Genomic DNA, 21,582 nt, shown 5'->3' on the forward strand with positions numbered 1-21,582 from the left:
CCAATATCTCTATCTATATCAATCAGTTCATCTAAATTAAATAAAGCAACTCAAAAATAGTACAAAATGCTAAAGTAACTTTCAATTCAAAGAAAAGGTTGAAATTTCTTTCAAATGCTAGTAAAAGGTCAAATAAGCAGATGATCCAGAATCTGGTATCAAAAAATTTTAATGGCTAAAGTGTTATAAATATGCAAAAATGTCTGGCCTATTTAGTTATTGAACTATCAGAGAAACAAATCTGTTTAATTAGCGCTAACGCCATGTATATTTGGACTCACGGGGTACATGAACTTGTACATAAGCTAATAGTTTAACTGTATTTCCTTTCATAAATTATTTGTCTCAATAAATGTAAACATTGTGATTACATGGGATGAGGAGTTGAGTTAAAATGAATAAGATTCAATGATCTTTTAATAGCCTCGCAAAAATTTTCTCAAAAATTTCAACTCTAAGTGTTTAAACAGGAAAAGTTCACGTAATTGTAACTTAATTTCATTATTGATGACTTTCTATTACAACCATTGATCCTCCAAAAAGTGTTTACTTAATGTCAAGTATACGTTTATATTGCTTATTACGTCAAATGTGAACAAATCGATAAGAATTGCAGATGATTTACGAAACAAATCTTAGCGTTTACTCTTAACATTTTCACATTGAATAGCTAAACAAACACCAGAATGTGATAACTATCAATTTTTACGAAGATTATAAACAATCTATTAATATATTCTAAATATTAATTGATCTACTTGCTAACCTTGATTAACTTTTGATTTTCCAGCAAAATGTTAAAAGGCCAGAGCAAATTTAATTTTGATGCTTTTCAATGAATGTTTCAAGTAAAGGTTTTGTTTCATTTTTCATGGTTTCTTCATTTCATTACATTACATCTTCATCTAATGCATGAATCTTTTTGATTTCCCGAAAATTGGGGTTAAAAGAGCTGAAAGTCCACATATAATTAGCAATGTAATTTTTGTAAGCACGCGCTTCTTTTTTAATCAAAAGAAACTCTGCCAAAGGAAAATCGAATCTGATTTCGATAGTAATTTTTCTTTAACAATCGCTGAAATTTCCTGGCTCATCAAGCTATGATGTGCTGCGAAACATGATAATCACATTAGTTTCAACTCATTCTTTTAATGGATGCATCTTATGTCATTAAATTATCTTCTAAGTGATTATTAATCACTGAACTCTATTACTAAAAGTCCAGCATCAAATTATCACAGCACTTTATTAGTGTAATTTACCATTGACAATGAGTGCCAACAAAATGATCGATCCCTAGTATTCAAATAATCAGGCTAATGTTATAAAAGAACTGGCGAAACCTTGAAATTATTCAATATGAAAGTAACGTGAAAGTAACTGTTTTTTGTTCAAAAAATCCAACAAATCAAACAAAAAAGTGACTTTCAATCAGCAATGTTTTTCTGGTTTATTTTATTGTTCATCTTTTACCTATTAATGTAAGAATCTTGCTATTTAAAATGCTTTTCAAATAAAACAATCATTTTATTGTAGTTATTACCGACAAAAACATGGATATTGGAAAAAATTTGGGTTAAAAGGTCCATTACCAGTTCCTTTTCTTGGTACCTCTTACGTTTACCTACGGAGACCATTACATGTTGTTGAGACTGAGCTGATTCAAAAGTATGGCCAAATAGTTGGGTAAGATCAATGTTTCTATTTAAAGTTAATTTCAATTTCCAAGTGAATTTAGACACTTAACATTGTACACTCATTCGAACTTGAAAGACAAAAAACAAATCAGTATAATCATAATTATTAATCATAAAAAACGCGAAGCAATTATTTATTCACTGTTATGTTTCAAGTTATTACATAGTCATTGTTTGACGCTTATTGAAGTTGATTCAAAAGTAAATTCATTGAATAAATTATATTCAGATAACACATTTTCCTTCATTCTTTTTCCATTATTTTTTCTGATGTTCAGCATGTTTGAAGGCGCAAAACCAACATTGCTCGTCAGCGATCCCGAGTTTATCAAAACCATTGCTTTAAAGGAGTTTCATTCGTTCCCTCAGAGCTTCACCTTTTCCAGCTATAAACATCCACTTGAACAACTGTTTCCTGAACTTATTTGGGGTTCCAAATGGAAACATTCTCGTGGCCAGATCACTCAATGTTTCACAGTGGCTAAGTTGAGAAAGGCATTTCCCATGATTGAAAAATGCTCTGACATGTGCGTTAAATCCTTAGCAGATGAGATTCAGAGATGCGATGCAATTGAAATGAAAAGCTTTTGGTTTAAATATTATTGTGATACAATATTTCAATTTTGTTTAAATTTAGATGCTCACGTCTATCAATCACGAGACAATATCATCGTCGAGAAAATGATTGACCTGAGTCGACCTTTTATTCCAGCTTTTATTATGAATATGTTTCTACCTGAATGGATCATGAAAACTTTTCACTTGAGTGCACTTGATAAAAAGGCTTTAGACTACCTGGAAAAGCTTGTGACACACTTGATCGAAACTCGTCGATTGAGAAAAGACGAGAGACAGACTGATGTTTTGAACCGTTTGATAGCCATTAACGAGACCAGTTCTGAACAGTCGACTGAAATTGAATTGGTTGCTGCAATTGTTGATCTCCTTTTCAATGGCTTTGAGACCAGTTCATCTCTTCTTGCTTGGTGCAGTTGGAGGTTAGCCTTTAACCAAGACGTTCAAGATCGCTTAACCAAAGAAATTGATTCCCTCAACAGTCTTGACTACGATAGTTTGCTATCAGCTCAATACTTGGACGCTGTTATAAGCGAGAGTCTTCGCATTGATCCACCAGAAACACACAATGAGCGCGTCTGCCACACAACTTATCACCATCCTGAAACCGGCATTGTAATCCCGGCTGGAAGCAAAGTTTCAATGCCTATCTATGCCATGCATCATAATCCAGATAATTTTCCTGATCCAGAAAAATTCAATCCTGATCGATTTCTCCCCGATAATCGCAATGCCATTAAACCTTTCACTTATATTCCTTTTGGTGTTGGCTATCGAGCATGTCTTGGTACTAAATATGCTTTGTTGGTGTCCAAAATGGCTCTGGCAAAACTGCTTCAATCATATCGTTTTGTAGTCACACCATCGACCACAATTGATTTAGATTACGATTGGGGATCCATTTTACTTTGCGCTGATGAGATCAATGTTGGAATTGAGAAGAGAATGTAAATTTTTGATTGTAAATCTGTTAATACAAATAAACAAGTAAATCCAAAGGATATTTTGAGTTCAATCGAAAGCCTGTTTTCCTTACATTTAATCCGAAGAGTTACAATATTAGTAAAATTTACTTTATAAATTTTCACTAATTTGAAGCTCATTTAATCAAGACAATTTAAATACATGTACATCATAAATGGCTCAAAATAAAGTTAACAATTTCACAAATATATTTTTATTGTGATCGACTATCAGTTCATACTGAAAGATTTCAGCATCTTTCTGAGAAAATATCCGTAAATATAAAAAATTTTATCGTATATTTCATCGGTAATTTATTTAGAAATGGTGAAATACAATAACAATATTGTAAAATAAACATTAACCAGTATTTCAATATCAAGGCTTTTCAATGCAACCTGACTAAATAGAGTTAATTTAATTTTTACTTTCCATTCCAATGTGTGTTCAATGGAATAAGGTAATGAACCAATTTTGAATTCCCTCTTAATACGGTGATAACCAAATCTTTGGACGTTATGGATTCAGCTAAAATAATTGTTTCTCTTCCTTCTCCCCATTCTAATAGTATGAAGATTTTCACCAAAAATTAGATTCTAAATTGATTTTGACATGTGATCTAAATTGTGGTAAATTTTCACTTCTTTTGTTAAACTATTAACCATCTTGTATCCTGATCATTTGGTATTAACAGGTCCTCTTTAACAGTAGTCTAATTGTGATTTTATCATCAATTACAGTTGATTAAATAGTTCCGGTTTAACCGAAATTTAAATAGACATTTGAAGAAGTCAAAGATGATGAGACGGATTGAAAAGGGAAGATAAGGAAATGGGAAAAAGATGAATTAGATGAAGAGAGACTATGAATTTGGGTTTCCATCATTGGTTTGGATTGTCTGTCAAACGGTTGTTGATTTAAAATTTTTGGTCTCAATGAAATCAACTAGGAATGATTGTTTGATTTGGTATAACTGCCAATCTATTATAGCTGGGAATGTGTTGGTGTACCAATAATAAGAATGTCCTCTGAAATGAAGAAGAAAATAAGATTGATTAATTAAGATGATATATAAATGATGAATGAAGTAGAGGAACAAGATGAAAGATAAAAGGATTTTAGTTACAATTAAAGTTGTCTTTCAACTTAGTATATTTTTTTGCATCTAAATTATGAGAAGGTGTATATTGAAGATGAATGAAGGGAAGGGTTGAAGATGAGGATAAAATGAGCAAATTTTATAATCATCATCAGTAGAAAGAAGTAAACAAAGATAGCGTGGGCAATGAGAGGCCTTTTTGGAAATGAAGATTGAGGAAGAAAATGGAATGACAGAGAGAATATATTATTTTAAAGATAAACATAAAAGAATTGAATTTAAGATGAATTATGTTTAAAGATGAATGATGATGAGGAAGAGAGAAGAGTTTGTTCAGACAATCTCACACATTATTTACTTATTCAAGCCTAATTTTACACTTGCAATGAGATTAAAAATACTGCGAAAATGAATGTGCATATAAAACGAAACACACAAATTTAGATTTCAATAGACCATATCAATCAGTTGATGAGAGACAAAGTCACATCTTCTTGGCATTATCAACAATATATAATATCATCTCTACATCTTCATCATTTGATGTGACCAAAAAAATTTCCTTTCGTCTATCAAATATGAAAAACAAAAACATAAAACAAACTCTTTTCCTCTTGTATATCATCATTTATCCAACAGAGAGACATAAGACAAATAGAGAGATTTGGGCTTTTATCCAAAAAGGTTTTGTGATGCTTTTTTGCTGTCTTAATGAAGCCTGAACCAAGGTTTAATTGATGAAAATGTGTATTCAATAATAACCTGAGATCAACAGCAATGGATATGTCAAGCTGACATTTTCCTTCACCATGTGTACCTATCCTCCACCAAGAATCGTAAAGATAACCAGTTTCACGAAGCACGATCCCTTTGAAACTGGCTTTGGCTGGTTTGGGTCTTTTTAATGATGAATAAAATGATCGTGAGGGCGAAGGTGATGAAGATGTTTCGGTAAAGGGTTGGTTCTCGATGAAACTCCACCGACGATCAATGGTAAATGTTTTAAGAGGTAAAAAGAAGCTTGATTGTACTTTATATTCAAAAACGTCACTATTTTCGAAAGGTGATTGTTTAACTATCCTCCATTCAACCACGGTTGGATCGAAGAGATTTTTTTGGTACAAAATACGTTTCAGTATGTCGCTTGGAGCTGCGTTGATAATTATACTTGATTCATAAGTTGAGGGTAACAAATTGCCACCATTAATTAAACTTGAATTGGACGGTGAGCTGTGTAAAAATCCATTGGTATTTACATTGTTATTGTTACTGTTGTTGTTACTGTTACTGCTTTTACTGTGATTATTATAATTAACATCATTTGACAAGGACAATGAAGACATCAACGGATTCAAGTGATTAACTGTATAACTTGAATTATTTTGCTGGCAAGGTTGTTCATCATTGATAGATAATGAACAATCCATGGGATGATCTGAATCTCCTGAATTGTCTCCATTCTTCATTGGTAGAGATGAGGATGACGATGATGAATTTTCATACTTGGTTGCATTTAAAGTAGGTGTAGATAAGGTTGGAGCAACTGGTGAGAATGGTAATGAGCTTAATGAAATCATGGAGATTGATGAACAATTGTCAATTAAATACTGAAGACATCTTTGAGCATCAAATATTATCTCAGTGTCAGCTGATCTGGGTAATGTGGAACCATTAAGAGTAAAATTGGGGTCAGAGTTGGAAACAAAGGGAAGACCATTAATTTGATTGTTGGACATCAGATTATTGTTATTGGGTAGATTGTTGTTAACAATTCCAGGTGCACCAATAAAATCACCTGTTAAATTATCACATTCACAAAGGGATGGAGTAAAACAAATGGCCAAATTTTGAGAATTCATTTGATTAACTTCGGAATTAGCAGCAAAAAGTGATAAAAAGTGTAAAAAAATTTCCAATATGGCTCTTTGGGAATCCGAGAGTAGGACGGTTAATCTAAGACTTAGTTCAATCGGTGAAGGTCCATTGGTTAAATTGTTATTATCATTATCATTATTATTATTAACATTGTTATTATTATGGGCAGGATTGTTGACCATCATTAGCTCTTTGTAGGCCTTAATAACTTCTTTGGTAATTAATGGACGAGGTTTAATTTCCCTTAACCACATTTTAACCATATCTGCAACATCATAGACACAAAAATCGTCTCCAGCAGCATAAGAAGAGGATAGACGATAGTTGATTGTTGATGAACCACTTCCAATTCCAGTTGGACCAAAATTATTGACATTATAATGGCGACCCAATGTTGCCGATCGACCTTTCGGACTTGCATTGTTATTAACTGGTTCAGTAAATTTTTTGTTCCCAGAGGTTGGTGATGGTGTTGTTACTGGTGTTCCTAGGGTTGGCTCTTTTTTAGATCCAGTCATTGATTCAAGTTTTTGTCTTAACGCCATGATTCTTGATTTAACTCCAGATTTACGGAATATGCCAACTGCATTGATTCCATAGCGAGCCAGATAGATCAAGGCATTCTCAATGAAAGGAGGTAAAGTTAATCCACCATAAGCTTTCTCAATATTATTAACATCACAGCCAAATAAATTGTTACTGTAGTTTAAATTGTTGGTGTTACTGGATCCATTGGTTTTTTTGCTTTTCCGATCCCATTTGGTTTCCATTGAATCTCCATTGTTATTGCTAGTGTGCATTAATGGTTTGTAGCAATCAATCTAAAAATGAGGTTGATGATGATGTGCAAAAAAGGGTCATTGTGATATTGGTGGAGGAGGAAGATGATGTGAAAATAAAGGAAATGGTGAGAGGATGGAGAGAGTTGGAAAGGACAAGGAAAGGGTTGGAGAGGAAAAGAAGAGAAAAGTTAAATTAGCAAAGATTTGATATTTATAGATTAAAGCATGAAAATATAACATTTAAAAATGGTTTAAATCTTCCTGGTTTATCATGTTGCTTAGCTCATCTTAATAATTCAACCTTTTCATCCAAATCATATGGATTATTATGCACATTAGTGAGGAAAGAGTTGAATGAGTTGAACAAAAAAAGAGTTACTTCATTAACTGAATTGCGCTCAATTTTGTTTGCACATTTTCTTGACTTTTTTTGGTCTTGCTAATGATTTAATTTGCTCAAATTTGAAGCTGAAAAAGTTAAATTAGTTGATGATTATTTAAATGAAACTGCTTTACAATATGAACAAGCTATTAATTGAAAGTGTTGGCGTACATTTAGGATAAACCTGAAAAGGTGTTATATTTTGTGGTTAACATTTGATTGATTCAAGTTAAAAGGTTCAACTTTTTTTTCGCCTCAAATCAAAACCATTTCAATAATTGTGAAAATATTTTTAGACAAAAACATTAACTCGTCATCATTATCATCACCATCATCAACTTTAACCCATCAAAGCAATCAATTTGTTAATTTTCAATGGAATCAGAGATTTCATCATTTGATGTAAACATGAAAATATATGTTGATGGATGTCATTGAGTTATCAAGTGATAGGAATCATTTTGGATTCATTTTGAGGTATTTTTTGAATAACCTTTAGATTGTGATTGAGAGAGAATGAAAATGATTACAATTTAATGATGAATTAAATGGTTAAACAACAAGCAAATGTAATCATCAAAGATTGTATCAACTTTCAATCAAGTTGATGTAAGAAAGTTAATAAAAAACTGAATTAACTGATTGTATTGATGTATAATTGGAAGCAATTAGGTAAAGCAATCAAACAATGATTTTAAGGTTATTCATTATTTAGAAGGGAAAAACCAATCAATGATTAGTGATGATCACAACCATTTTGAATCATTCAAATTTGCAATTATGAGTCTAATTGTTAGCATTCAAAGTATAGTAATCAATGTAGAATTTAAAATTAAATTAACAATTTGATTAGATCAGTTTGTTTATTTACGTGATAATTGATGGCAATTTCAATGGAAGGTTGAGTGAAAAGTGAATTTAATTTGAATGTTGGTTGATTCAATTGTGTTGACAAACCAGCAAATTGATTAGACAACAGAATTGAATTAATGGTAAAATTGAAGTGCAGACAAGCAAAGGAAAGTTAATTAGTTAGTCTCTATTTTATATACAATTAACCAGCAATTAATTATGAACGTTTTCAACACAAAAAGCAAAACTGAAACAAAATCAATTAATATATAAATATAACTATGAAAATGTTACCAAAAACTAACAAACTTGGCCCTAAGTAATGATGAGAGAAGCAAATTTAGAGAAATTAATTAGGCTAATGATAATTACTGACCAGTAAGATCATTAAGGGTAATAATTCAGTATCATAATAATTCATACTCAATCCTCTTTAATCATTATTTAGATATATTTTATCATTTAATGATGTTGGCTGGAGTTGTAAATAAAATTGTTCATCTTTCATGTTTTGTTGTTTTTTTATTCAGATGTTGGTTTTGATGATGATGGGCAGCAATTTACATTTAGATCTAATGACAAACTTGATAAATCAACCAAATTAGTAAACATTTAGTAGACTATCATATAAAGAGAAGTTGATTTAAGCTTAAAAAACATTTCATTTTCTAGGATAATTATCCATTAAATCATATTGATAAAGTTGATCCATTAAAGTTGATTGTCTTATTTAATAGTGAATATTGTAAGGTTAATTTCATCTGGTTCAACGAATGAACAAAATGCTGTTTGCACTTTGAAGCGATCAAAACCAAAGAGAAATCAAAGAACTCGAAGAATCTTTTCAAAGCCACATTTTTTACACAAAAATTGATGTTTTTAATTTATATGATGTAAAGGATTAGATGATAAAATGTGTCGATAGTGAAGTGAATGATGATAAAAGTATTAAAATAAGTGAATTTTTCCATATGTTGACTTAGTGAAATCATGATAATCGTGATGAAGCAAAATGAGGTTTTTCACCGTCAGATGAATTGATAAAATTGATTGATAAATTGAAACCAGAATTGGCAATAGGTTGGCAACAAATTGCTGCGAAATCAATATCATGTTAGAAATGTTATTAAATTATTTTGATGAAATCAGTTTTGATGGTCATTCAGGTGAATCAAATAGATTAAGATGGTTATTATTATTGGTTGATTATCATGATCATGTCTGTAAGCCAAGTAACACCGGTATGGAAACAGGTTGGCAAGGAAAAGGGTAAAATGTAATTTTTGTTTTGTTCAATTTTTTCAAACAATGTTCACTGTTCAATGTTTATCCAGATAAATTTGGAATGGATTCAATAATTTCGGACTTTTATCAGGAAAAAGCATTCTGGATCAACTCAAAATGTCAACTCATATTTTGATGTTTCTATTTTTTAATAACATTTTGGGCTCTCTGTGTTACTATTGACAAATTGTTGTTGATAGCTTCTTTTTGCACTTCATTTCATTTTATTTGGCTCATAAAGATGATAATATTTGATGGTGATGATAATAATCAAGGTTTGCGTGGTTGTTCTGAATAATAATGAATAATATTAGATGATCATAGACAAGAATCAAGTCAGGCCTAAATGTTTCCCTAATTTGGTTGTCTTTAAATTTTTGATTAACTTTTTTGTTCAATTCTTGATTAAAGCTTTGTTTCGGTTAGCAAAATATTCATTTGCTTTTTCACAGTTTTATCATGAGATTGTTGAATTTAGTTTGAGTAAATATAATGAAACTGACTGATCAAAGTTTATCAAGCTGAATAGTGATGAAAATATGAGGTGAAATTATGATTATTATTATCATTATGATTGTCTCTTGTGATCAACACTTGAGTTGGAGTGTGTATTTAATGGTGAAAATAAAGTTAAATGGCAAAACAGTTCAACATTATTTTTACCGAGAAAAATTATTCAAATAACTAATAGTGATATAATATTTAAAGTGTAAGTGTAATTAAAATTCAACAAACAGACTTAACAATTATATGTTGAGCTATTAACTGTTTAGGTAAGGAAATTAGTGGAGAAGAAAACATTAAAATAGGAAGAATTGTCATAATTAAGTTGATGGACAAGATAGATGTGATGATAATGATGTTGATAATGATAATTATTGTAATTATTGTTGTAATAATAATGGTTTATGGTGATGAATGTTGTTGTAGTTGTTGGTAAGGTACGGTCAAGTAGACACTTGAAATGTCCATAACTTGGTGATCCATTTAATTTTAACAATACAAGTGTATTACCTTACTCGGTCAGTTTGTCTGATTGTGATTAGGACAATCAAAGGGCTAACAATAAAGACTGGGTTACAACAGGAAAATACACATTTCAAAGGGTCCAACATTAACCATCAATTGAAATAGTCATTAATCTCATTTAGTCTAATTTATTTTAATTCAAACTTCACCACTCATATCATTACAACTAAGTAGCATTTATAAATATCCGTCTATCTGTTTTTTTTCATTGTCCCACAATTTTGATTGTACATTCATCACTAAAGCGGGAAAATTTAGCTTCTCCTTTTATGATAGCGATATTATAAGCTAAATCTCTCGATAAGCAAACACTCAATTAATCTAAATCCTTCAGAAATAACAGCAAGATTTTTTTCATTCAACAACAGGAAAGCTTTTGCTATCATCTGTCATCTGACTTTATGGCGTGTCTTGATTTATAAATGCTGTCCCATCAGTGTCTAAACCATTGGTTAAATGTGATAAGTGATGACCAGGGTTAAGGGTGAAAATATTGTTGAAATTATTTGGTTTACTTACAATTCTTTGAATTTGTGATGCAGTTAATAGATTGTAAGATATTTCATCGTTGTTCTCGTAGAATGATGATCGACTGTAATTGCTGAAAGATAATGGTGACTCCCGTTGATTAAATGATTTTGTTGAAGATAATGTCGATGAGTAGCTTTGAGCTGAGGCTGTTGTTGTGGTTGTTTGTGTTGTTGTTTTTGCTGTTGTTGTTGTTGATGATGATGATGGGGTTGATACAATTTGGTTACCACCTTGAAATTGTTGATTACTGGCATCTTTGATTGTACTGTAATGATTTATATGGTCAGTTTCATCGTGACTATCGATTGTAGAGTTGATGTTATGGAGATGATGGTGATTGTAATGATGATTGAAGGGTTGATGGTTATTTACTAGACTATCATGGTTACTACTAGTAATGCTGCCATCACTTATTAGGTTATCTCCGGTACCATTACAAGAACCATGATTACTGTTATTATTGCTATTATTGAGGTTTGAAACAAAGTGACTGGACTCTGGCAAATAGGACAACTCTGATTCTAATTGGTTGAGCAATGAATCGAAGTAATTTTCCAGATAATTTAAATTTATGTGTTGATCATCTTCATCTAAATCTATTGAAGGACACTCAGTGAGGGACGTTGAAGCATTTAAATCCATCAGCATTGACATTTGTAAAAATGATAAATATAAATGTGAAAAAAACCATGTGAAATGTTAGGTCAATATTTGATGTCACGAGTGGCCAAAGATTTTAACATCGGGATAAATTTGAATAGTAAAGATATTGTTTCTTCTTCCTTGACTTGAGAAAAACTTGAGATGGTGTCAAATTGGTAATTAATAAGTTGGTATAGGGTAAACGATTACAGCCAGGAAAGAGTTACACACACAAGATGATGATTGTTCCAATGGGAAGTAACTTCATCTCATCAAAGTCAGTAAACTAATCACCACCATTAACACCAACACTGTTGGAAAAAAGAGAAGGAGAAAAACAGGAAAATTGTTTGCGCAATTGAAATGAAGTGTTGTTGAGATGTAAAAAACAGAGAGACAGAAAGAGATCCGGATAAACGAAGAATCAAAAGTCAAAAGTAAAAAAGATTATTTTCAATGTCAATTAGATTTCAATGATGGTTTCAATATAAATTGAAGTAACAAAAATAATAATCATATAAGTAACTGTAAATAAAATTAATGAAGATGGTCTTATGAACTCAAGTCAAATAAATAAAACAAAAGTCAAGTTTGTAAACAACAATATTTTAAATAAATGGCCGCCAGATGGCGACAATTTGCATACAGCGCCATCCATTGATTTAATTTAGAGCTAATAAAACTAGCGAAATTAATTCGTAACTTAATTGAGCAAATTAAATAAGATGTTTACTGATTAACTCATAGTTTTCCATCAACTAATTGCTACTGAATTTCTTTTGAAAGTTTAAATTTGATATATTACATTACAATCATCAAGTTTTCTGATTATCAATGAACTTCATTGTGTGAGTAACTGTTTTTTTCCGTCGATGTGTGTTGTTATTGATTCAAAGGTTTGATATTTTATTGTTTAAAAAATGCTATAATCATTAGAGGTAATGAATTTTTTGGCAAAAACAGAAAAAAGTACATTTCAATTAAAAGGTAAATGTTATTGTGTATTGATTTTTAATGTCGCTTTTTATCCATCTTTTTGTTTTCTATTGTTGAACACATGCAGGGGCTGTGTTACGGGCATCTTTAGTCAGCCAAAGATACTCTGAATGATTATGGGAATGGTGATGATCTCCATGGTCATCATGACTGCAGCCATTCATATTACCACAGAGTCCACAAAGTTGACTGTAATGCATTTTGGATGATCTAACTAATATACCAACATCATCGTAGTAAATCTTGATGTAATCCTTGACAAGTGAAACCCGCTTATAGATGCCAAAATCTTTAACTTCAAATCCTTTGGATGCTGCGTCTTTTGCAGTTAGATCAACTGGTGCTCCGTTTGACTTGATTATGTTGGTTTTAGGAGAAATTTCCAGTTTTGTAGCCGGTGAGGCCAAATATATTTCGATTGTCTGTGGAAAACAAGAAAACATTGACAGATTACTAAGAGTTATCCAAAGCTTGTTAACAATCAAATTTTCTGTGCCATTTGATGTCAAAGATGAGCTATCCAAAGCTCTAATTGTGTCAACTTACCTCTAATTTTCCTTCAGCATCCTGGGAGAATAATACAGTGAATTTATCCTTTTGAGTACAATCCATAAGTAGTGTTTTGAAGCAATTTGGCTTAACAGTCACATTGGTCGAGGACTCATCGAAAGTTCGGACTCGGGATTTTTGAATGTAACAATAGGGCTCTCTCAAGGTTCGGTGGAAAGCTTGATAGACATGGAAGTCAAACAAGCTAAATGAGTTTGGCCAGCTCAATCCAGTTGATGGAATATTTTCCCAAAACTCTTCGCGATCAACCATTTTGTATGAGACGTTGTATTTGTATGGAGTAAACCATGTTGAATTGGCAGTTATTAAAGTGACCGTTGGATCAGTAACTTCATTGGAAGCTCGATATTTAACTTGGTCAGCATACTTTTGGATACCTTTATTGTGGAACCAGGTTACATACCTCCAGAAGTAAGCGGGAACATCTTTATGTGTAACATGAACCTTGACTGATCGCAGTTCACCAGTATGGTAATGGTAACCAGCACAATAAGGAATCTTGTTTGTTGCTAAGCCATTTTTACCACATGATTGGGAATATAATCGTGAATATTTGGGATCTTTTTGAGCTTCAGAAGGACTGAATTCACCCTTAACGATAATGTCTTTCTTTGAACATGATTGATCAAAGTAGATGCTACCATTGAAGTGGAGTTTGTCTTCAAGATTGGCTGTGTTATCAATTGATGTGTACCGAGCGTAATTTACCTTTGGAGCAAAAATGTCACCCTTGATACAGGTGTGGATATTTTTAAGATAATTGTTGTAATAGAGGCGAAGGTAATGGTTCAAGAAATCAGTTGAATAAGTGTATGATACTCGAGTTGAAATGATGGTTTCACTATTTTTCAGGACAGTCATCTGATATTCACCTGATCGGGCGTCATCAGTTATGTCTAATGACCTGTTAAAGGCAAAAGTTAACTCGCTCACTTTGGGATCAGGCAAGAATGTCAACCTCCAATCAATTGGAACAATAACACCACCATATTCAAATTTCATTCTTACCAACCGAATATCATCATTGTACAATGATTTCTCAAGTAACATGTATCTGTAACCTAAACCATCCATGGGTCGAGGTCTGTTAATTGTTGTAGTCATTCTCAAACCATTTCCAAGAAAACCTTTCCAATAGGTTTTACTTTTCACTAAATCATTTTCTTGTTTTCCACTAAAATCTGTAAACAGGGGTTTCAATGTTGATCGTACTGAACCAATTGGTGTTTTATCATTGAAAGTATAAGCATTCATTCGATAAAACATAAAGTCAGTCGCTTCTGTTGGCATTTTAAACTTGAGATGAGCTGTTTTCTTGGTTACAGCATAGCTGATGTTCAATGGTAATCGGTGGGTTCGTTGGATTGATGTCATAATACCTGCTCTATCTGAGCCAATGGGTGATTTTAATCCAGTTAGAGTGTAAGCTCCAATATCTCGACGAACGGTTGGTGAAAGAGAAGCGCGGAATAAAATTTCTCCATTTTGTTTCTTGTCAATGTCCATTGCTCCAGTTCTGGCAAATAATCCATTACCAGAAACCATCAAGTTAAATAGAGTAAATCCATGTTCACTTGGAATGTAATTGTAAAATTGTTGTCCAATCATGAACTTGTTGATACTTGGAGTCATAGAGGTAAAAATCTCAAGCAATTGCATTGGGTCAATTGAATCAACAACCCTACCATTGATCATGAAGCTTAATCTCATTTTATTGTTTGTAACAGGTGCTGGTTTAGGTGTACCATTCCAGATTGAAGCCATTGTTTGGATGATTGCGGCAGCATTCTCATCATAACCAGTGGTTTTTGGATTTATTGTTACTGAACCATTGGGCTTGGTTTCTGGGAAAGTTTCCCAAAGCATAGCCAAATGACCTCCAGTGTACCCATTGACGACCATCTTTTCCTCAACATAGAAACTGGTGGAAGCTGATTTTTTATTAAGAATGTAACTAATCACCGTTGATCCACCAAAGGCAAACTCTTTATCATACGATTCTAAAACCCTTGCAGTTGACAGTGCTAATGTAGTATGTGCGAATCGACCCTTCCATTGTTTCAGCTCTTTCATTGCGTATCTAGCGAGTAAACTAAAACCTGCATAACATGGATTCTCGGAGTGTTTCATCATTTTCATCAAGCTCAATGTATAATGGGCAACTTGCTCATCTTCACTTGGATCGGAAATGTATCTGATTACTGCTCTGAACTGGCTTAGAGGAGGGTTTGTTTTCATGTAAACCAAAAGAGCGTAAATTCGTACAACATGGTCTTCTTTACGGTCCATAATTTTACCAAACAAAACATTTTGAACATTAACAACTGATTTAGGACCAAATCGATGGCCAAACAAAGCAACAGTAGCTGTTCGTCGGACATGTAACCGAGGGTCAGAAATACGACTAAGAAGCAGTTTAAGTGATTCCTTGTTGTAGACGTTATTTGAAATACCATTTTCAAGCATATCACGGTCATCACTAGCTGGTATAATCTCTCGGATCACAGCAATCATTTTGTTATAGTAAGCAACTGATATTTTGGGATTACAAGATTCAACTGTTTTCATTGGAGAATCACTACAATGAACTTGCAGAATATTGGCCATGGAAAAGAAACAGGTTGCTTCCATTCCAGTACCAAGAGTTTGCTTACATAGGTCAAGATAACCGTCAAGTAAAGCTTTGGAGACTTTGAGTTCACGGAATGGGATTGTTTGGAAGTAAGCTCGAAGGGCATATTTTTCTCGTGCATCTGTACTCTTAACGAATGACTTGACAAACGAGAAGACAGGGTTACTTGGTGTATACCTTAAAGTGTCTAAAAATATCTTTGGTACTGCATCTGATCGGCTCTTTATGGTTGAATATAAAGATTGAAGCTCGGTTAAACTGAGACGACTGATGGACAATTGCAGCTCAATGAAATCCATGGTGAAATTGTCATTTTGTAAAGCTGCTGAGCTCATACCTAAATCAACGGAGCTGCTTAGTGTTTCCATGGTCTTAATAATGTTGGCGACTTCTTGTTTAGGCCACATTACATATTTAGATGGTTCATTAAGGTCAACCACAGCTGAATCGAAAGATTCCTTTGTTTTTGAATCTGACTTCCCAGCTACTTGAACTGTAATCAAATTAGTTTGATCAAAGGCAGAAGCTGCTGCTGCTGTTGAACTTTCCAGATTAAGGTTACCCTTAATTTCAACTGACGATGAAGATTTGTGTCCAAAAAGAGCAAAACTTACACTTTCAATTGATTCACAGCTTTTAATTGCTCCGTCATTGATGCTATAAGTAAAGATTGAGCTTCGACTAACCCAAGGAATTGAATACTCGGGATTCTTTGTGCATTTATGGAACTCAGGGGATGAAAACTTTTTACCCGAAAATTCAATATTCTGAGTACAATTTTCATAATTACGAGTTTTGGTTAAGTTGTATGAGCCTGCTGATGGTCCACGAGTGACTGAGTAAATTGTATTACAGCTGCCAACCGGTGAATCTTCAATCAACGAAGTCTCGCCATTCTTTTGAACATTAAACAACGAAGAAATTGATTTCTTCAAGCCAACGGCACTTCTACCATCATTTGAAGCAACTTTAATCTCAACTTTACCCTTATTATAGTTACCCACAAATTCACTTGTAAGGCCATAATTAGGATCAGTTGCCTCAGTTGGTTCGGTGAAGGGTCCAAGTTGATTTGCGATGGAAGAGATCTAAAGTGTCGTAATTATTAATGTAAAGAAATTAAAATTTCAAAACGGCAAAGAACAATTGAAATAATTTACAATTAAATACAAAGCTCCATTGATTAACCAAAGCAGGAGAAGGCAAAAATGGAAAAGTAAACTCACCTTAAATCTTAGAGACAATTGTTCCTCCGTTGATGTTATTGGTGTAACTTCAAGATTCAATCGAGCCCAAGTTGAAGCTCCACTTCGAGATGACAAGCTTTGCAAAGTGTTTAAACGATAGTTATATACATATTTTTGGCCCACCTTAAAGGTGCTAGAGCTGCACACAAGTGCCAAAAATAATATCAAATACTGTAGATTCATGATTTTCACCGGTCAAACCCGAAAAAATTTGAAAAACAGTTTAAAATTGCTATTAACCTAGGCTTTTGTAGCCAATTGATTCTCACTCATCCGATCTCCCAACAACTCACTCGATATTTTTTTCACCTCTAATCAGATTTTGATCTTCTTCATCTTAGAATCATCTTAGATAACTTATTAACTGCAATTTGTCTAGTTCTACTCCCACTTCAACTCCCTCTTCATGATAAATCTTTTTTTTCTTCTTACCTTTCTAACATAATCCTGAGCGATTCACTTCTTAAGCTATTCAAGAGCTCTTCAAGATCATGAAGTTTTTATCATAAATGGCCATAATTTTCATTGATAGCTTCTCCCTCACCTATCATCATCATCATTGTTGAGTTATCTATGTTTACCTGAAAATCAGAAAAAAACAAAATATATTTATCAGCATTGGAATCATGACCTGAGAACTGAATCTTTTTATATCTTCAGCTATACTTCATTCAAAAGTCTGGTCTTTTGATTGGATTTTGTTTCCTTTGGATTGGTAAATAACAAAATAATTATTGATTTAGAGTAATGATTGTTGGATAAAATTTTCAACCCTTTAGTATGAAAACTTGAGTTGAAAACAGTTTTTATACCAACAAACAAGACAATCAAATAATCTTGTATATCAATCATCAAATCTAAGCATGCTTTTTCAAGTTGATTAACTAACATCTTATTTCAAAACATTGAATACCATTGAATAACCAGCATTTCATTGGTTGACTCTAAATAATCTTAACTACTGTTGTTAAATCAATTTAATTGCTTCAATGGAAATTACGGAATCATAAATTGAACTCTAAGCAATTTAACTTTTATAATGAACAGACTTACTGATTCAGCAGTAATTTTGATTTATCTTATTTGTTTTGACTCGTTAACCATTACAATTGAACAGGAAATCAATTTTGCTGGGTAAATCATATTGTCAGCATTAAAATTTAGTTCTGAAGTACTTAACACTGAACCTATTCAATACTGTTTACATATTAAATCCTTCAAATCTCAATTCATCAGATTTATCTGATAACCTGATCACTTCAATTTCAAATTGTTGTCAAAAACAAAACAACATTTCAAAACCATTTTCTTGATCCATGTTTTTTTACAATTTCATCTCAATTGTAATTTGCTTTTCCTTTTAATTTATTTTTGCTAATCAGCTATTAATTTGTTTTCTTCCATCAAATTAGATACGATTTGGACCCATTATTAACTAATAACTTGAAAAGAATCTCTGGTTTGGGTATTTTTCCATGAAAATGAAAGGCTCTTGACTAAAATTTGCTCAGTTTCCAATCTTTGATTACATTTTCGATTGTTGTTCACTCCTTAATTGTTACATAAACATTTGAGTTTATCTATTTACTTTGCTCTAAATTGTAATCAACCTGATTAACCATGATTATTTGACTCCAAACCTATTGATAAATTGACATATTGAGTTATTAAAACAAATATAATATTAAGACTGTGGGTATTAACCTTTTCTTGATAATACAAATCTCAATGTAAAACAAATCTCTTGATATTCCTCTTGTTAACAAACCAGTTTTGTCTTGTTATTAAACCTAAACTCTACCTAAATCCTATTCAGAAATGCTTAAAAATTTGATTTCATTTCATTAACTCTTTAGCATTTTAATGATGAATTAATTATTTCATATTTACCGGGTTTCATCCATCGGTTAAATGGGTTGACCAATAGTAAGCGTAGAGAAGCGAGGAAGTGTTTCAATGTTTTGATTTTTGTCTTAGGAAGTTGACAATTAACTGGTTAATTAATCTAGATGATAGATTGTTAATTAGTTAATGTCAACTGTAATGTATTGATCGGAAAGTGCAAAGGTAACTCTTAATTTTTAATTTGGTTACAGTTTTTGGATGAAATCTACTTACTAATGAGATTAAAATTTGCCGCTTCATCAGGCTTCTTCTTGTTTATGTGGTGATCCGTTTATTAGCTGGTTGATTGTTTTTGGTGACTTTTGATGGACAATTAACTAATTCTGTCGACTGTAACAATTAATTTTGATTACACTATTTCCAACAACTAATTTTAATCTACTAGTTTAATCTGAATAGGTTGAAAGAGCTATTTAGATTTGTATCCCTCGTTTTATAACAACTGTTTACTATAAGGTTACCATAGGCTAAAGTTCTTATGGTTATTTTGTAAGGTTGATCAGTTGCTTTGATTGTCAGTTAATAAACATTCAATTTTGAGAGATAATGGTTCATCTAAAATGAGAGAGTGAAAGTTCGATTTTAATTATAATTAATTTATTCCATCATGAAGATTTTTATCAAAATGTGAGAAGTCAAGGGATAAGTAATCGTTTCAATTGAAAGGAAGGCTGCTAGATGACTTGAAACCAATAATTAATCCATACTGGATCCTGCTAAAATTAATTTTGTGGGTCTGTTCAATCGTAATCTCAGTACCGTGACGAGTGACAATATCAAATTCATCGATCATGGAATATATCAATCAACAGTTGACCATTTGATGTTTTAAATTCACTTTTCATCTCAATTCACTTTCTACTATTTCTTTTATTTTCCAAACTTGACAATCTTTGCTATGGAGGTAAGAATTGATTTATTTTACTCTTTAACCATTTATTTTACCATTTTTATTGAAGCTTTCAAGGAATTGAATTTACTTAAGATTTTTAATTTAAAAATGTTCTTGCTTTTTTCAACTACGACAATGTTTCAGTACTTAACTCAACTGTCGTTTTTAATGGGCCTGATATCCATGGCATCAGCTGGTGGATTACACTTGGATTTTGGTGTTAATCTTCCTCCATTTGTGCTTCATATGCCTCGATTTAATTTACCACCCATAAAGATAGCTGCCACATTCAAACCGTCAACTGGATCATCACCATTCGCCATAAAATTCCCAGGAATATCAATTGCTACCAATCATGGGCATAAACAAGATTCTTGGTGGTGAGTAGTCAATCAATTTACATTAATTTTACTTTATTTATTTTACTTTAAAGAGCATTTTGCTAAAATTAATTTTGACAATCTTATAGGAATCAAAATCAGGCTTGGCCCGAACCTGAACCAGAAGTAGAACCTTATCCCGAATCTGAGCCTGAACCAGAGCCAGAGCCAGAAAGTGAACCAGAACCAGAACCTGAATATTATCATCACTCTAATCATGGACATCATCATTCATATGATCACTGGGGTAAATCAGCCGTCAAATCATACCAACACGGTAAATCACATAAAGATAGCTGGTCTTCAAGAGCTCGAACGACTGGAAATAAAGCTGAACCTCAACATATTTACATGAAACAATCATCAATGCCCAAAACTTCTGTTTTTACTGGTGCACAACAAGCTAATCACCAAAGGAAAATCGTCAACGCTCACATGGCCGCTATTCGTGGTTCATCATCATCATCACTCTCACCATCATCTTCATCTTCACTACCTTCACAATCTTTGCCATCCTCATCAATCGACCAATCTCCTCCAACAGCTGCTGAAGTTGATTCTTGGTTGAGTCAAATGAAATCAATCAATGCAATACCTAACCAATATGAATTAGACTCCAACTCTAATCCAATGGATTATGAACGTCGTCGATCTTCTAACGCACATGCTGCACCAAGTAAATCACTTTACAATCCACCAATTGATTCACATTCAAAGGTTGACCAAACTTCATCCCCTCAATCATCTTCAATTGAAATTTCAAGTGAGAACAATACTCCAAAAAAACAATCTATGAACAGAGCTCAGCTCAAATCTAATTATTAGCAAACCAATTAATATTAATCAAGATAAAAATCTAAATTTCAACGTATTGATGTAAATAAAAAGTTGTTAGCTTCAAACATCTTGTCAGGCTTTTATTGTTAAAAACTTAGATATAATTATATTAACATATTATAGATTGTTATATTTTTTATGATTATTTATTGTTCTTGAAAATTAAAGTATTGCATCCAAATCAATTCAACCTCTTAGTTCAAATTTCATACAAAATATAAAACATTTACTATCTAAACACTAATTGAATCTAACATTGTCTACAGAGTATCAAGTGTTTCAATGCTTCAAGTAAAATAAACTTCCAAACCGTAAAAGCCGTAAAGCCTGCGTAATTTCATTTCTGAAAATTTCCTGAAATAATAATCGTTGTGTTTATCGGGAATAAATTTACTCTATAAAATGAAACTT

At 32.4% G+C, this 21,582-nt stretch overlaps 4 protein-coding genes across 5 annotated transcripts; 2 read left to right on the forward strand and 2 right to left on the reverse strand.

The window, feature by feature from the left end:
* The first annotated feature begins 1,260 nt into the window (after positions 1-1,260).
* Positions 1,261-3,288, forward strand: LOC107361644 (cytochrome P450 3A28-like). Its single transcript, XM_015928491.3, has 3 exons — positions 1,261-1,481; positions 1,537-1,686; positions 1,976-3,288. Exons 1-3 carry the CDS (start codon positions 1,438-1,440, stop codon positions 3,222-3,224), a joined length of 1,443 nt encoding a protein of 480 aa, XP_015783977.2. The 5' UTR covers positions 1,261-1,437; the 3' UTR covers positions 3,225-3,288.
* Positions 3,289-3,525: 237 nt separating this feature from the next.
* Positions 3,526-12,277, reverse strand: LOC107361638 (uncharacterized). The gene is made up of 3 exons (XM_015928483.3): positions 11,059-12,277; positions 5,098-7,031; positions 3,526-4,264 (listed from the first exon to the last, which is right to left on the reverse strand). The coding sequence occupies exons 1-3, from the start codon at positions 11,722-11,724 to the stop codon at positions 4,138-4,140; spliced, it is 2,727 nt and encodes a 908-aa protein (XP_015783969.1). The 5' UTR covers positions 11,725-12,277; the 3' UTR covers positions 3,526-4,137.
* Positions 12,278-12,591: 314 nt separating this feature from the next.
* On the reverse strand, positions 12,592-17,377 carry LOC107361636 (uncharacterized). Its single transcript, XM_015928480.3, has 3 exons — positions 17,137-17,377; positions 13,255-16,998; positions 12,592-13,130 (listed from the first exon to the last, which is right to left on the reverse strand). Exons 1-3 carry the CDS (start codon positions 17,338-17,340, stop codon positions 12,756-12,758), a joined length of 4,323 nt encoding a protein of 1,440 aa, XP_015783966.2. The 5' UTR covers positions 17,341-17,377; the 3' UTR covers positions 12,592-12,755.
* Positions 17,378-19,122: 1,745 nt separating this feature from the next.
* LOC107361642 (uncharacterized) lies at positions 19,123-21,361 on the forward strand. 2 transcript variants are annotated; one of them, XM_015928489.3, is made up of 4 exons: positions 19,123-19,224; positions 19,306-19,966; positions 20,099-20,334; positions 20,424-21,361. In XM_015928489.3, the coding sequence occupies exons 2-4, from the start codon at positions 19,961-19,963 to the stop codon at positions 21,157-21,159; spliced, it is 978 nt and encodes a 325-aa protein (XP_015783975.1). In that variant the 5' UTR covers positions 19,123-19,224; positions 19,306-19,960; the 3' UTR covers positions 21,160-21,361. The 2 variants fall into 2 exon arrangements, with proteins under 2 accessions (XP_015783975.1, XP_089126159.1); XM_089270033.1 differs by having other exon boundaries at positions 19,123-19,966.
* Positions 21,362-21,582: the final 221 nt, after the last annotated feature.

Source organism: Tetranychus urticae, chromosome 1 (assembly GCF_039701765.1).
Source record: "Tetranychus urticae isolate SD_2017Ah chromosome 1, NJAU_TeUrti_SD_1.0, whole genome shotgun sequence".
Taxonomy (NCBI): Eukaryota; Metazoa; Arthropoda; class Arachnida; order Trombidiformes; family Tetranychidae; genus Tetranychus; species Tetranychus urticae.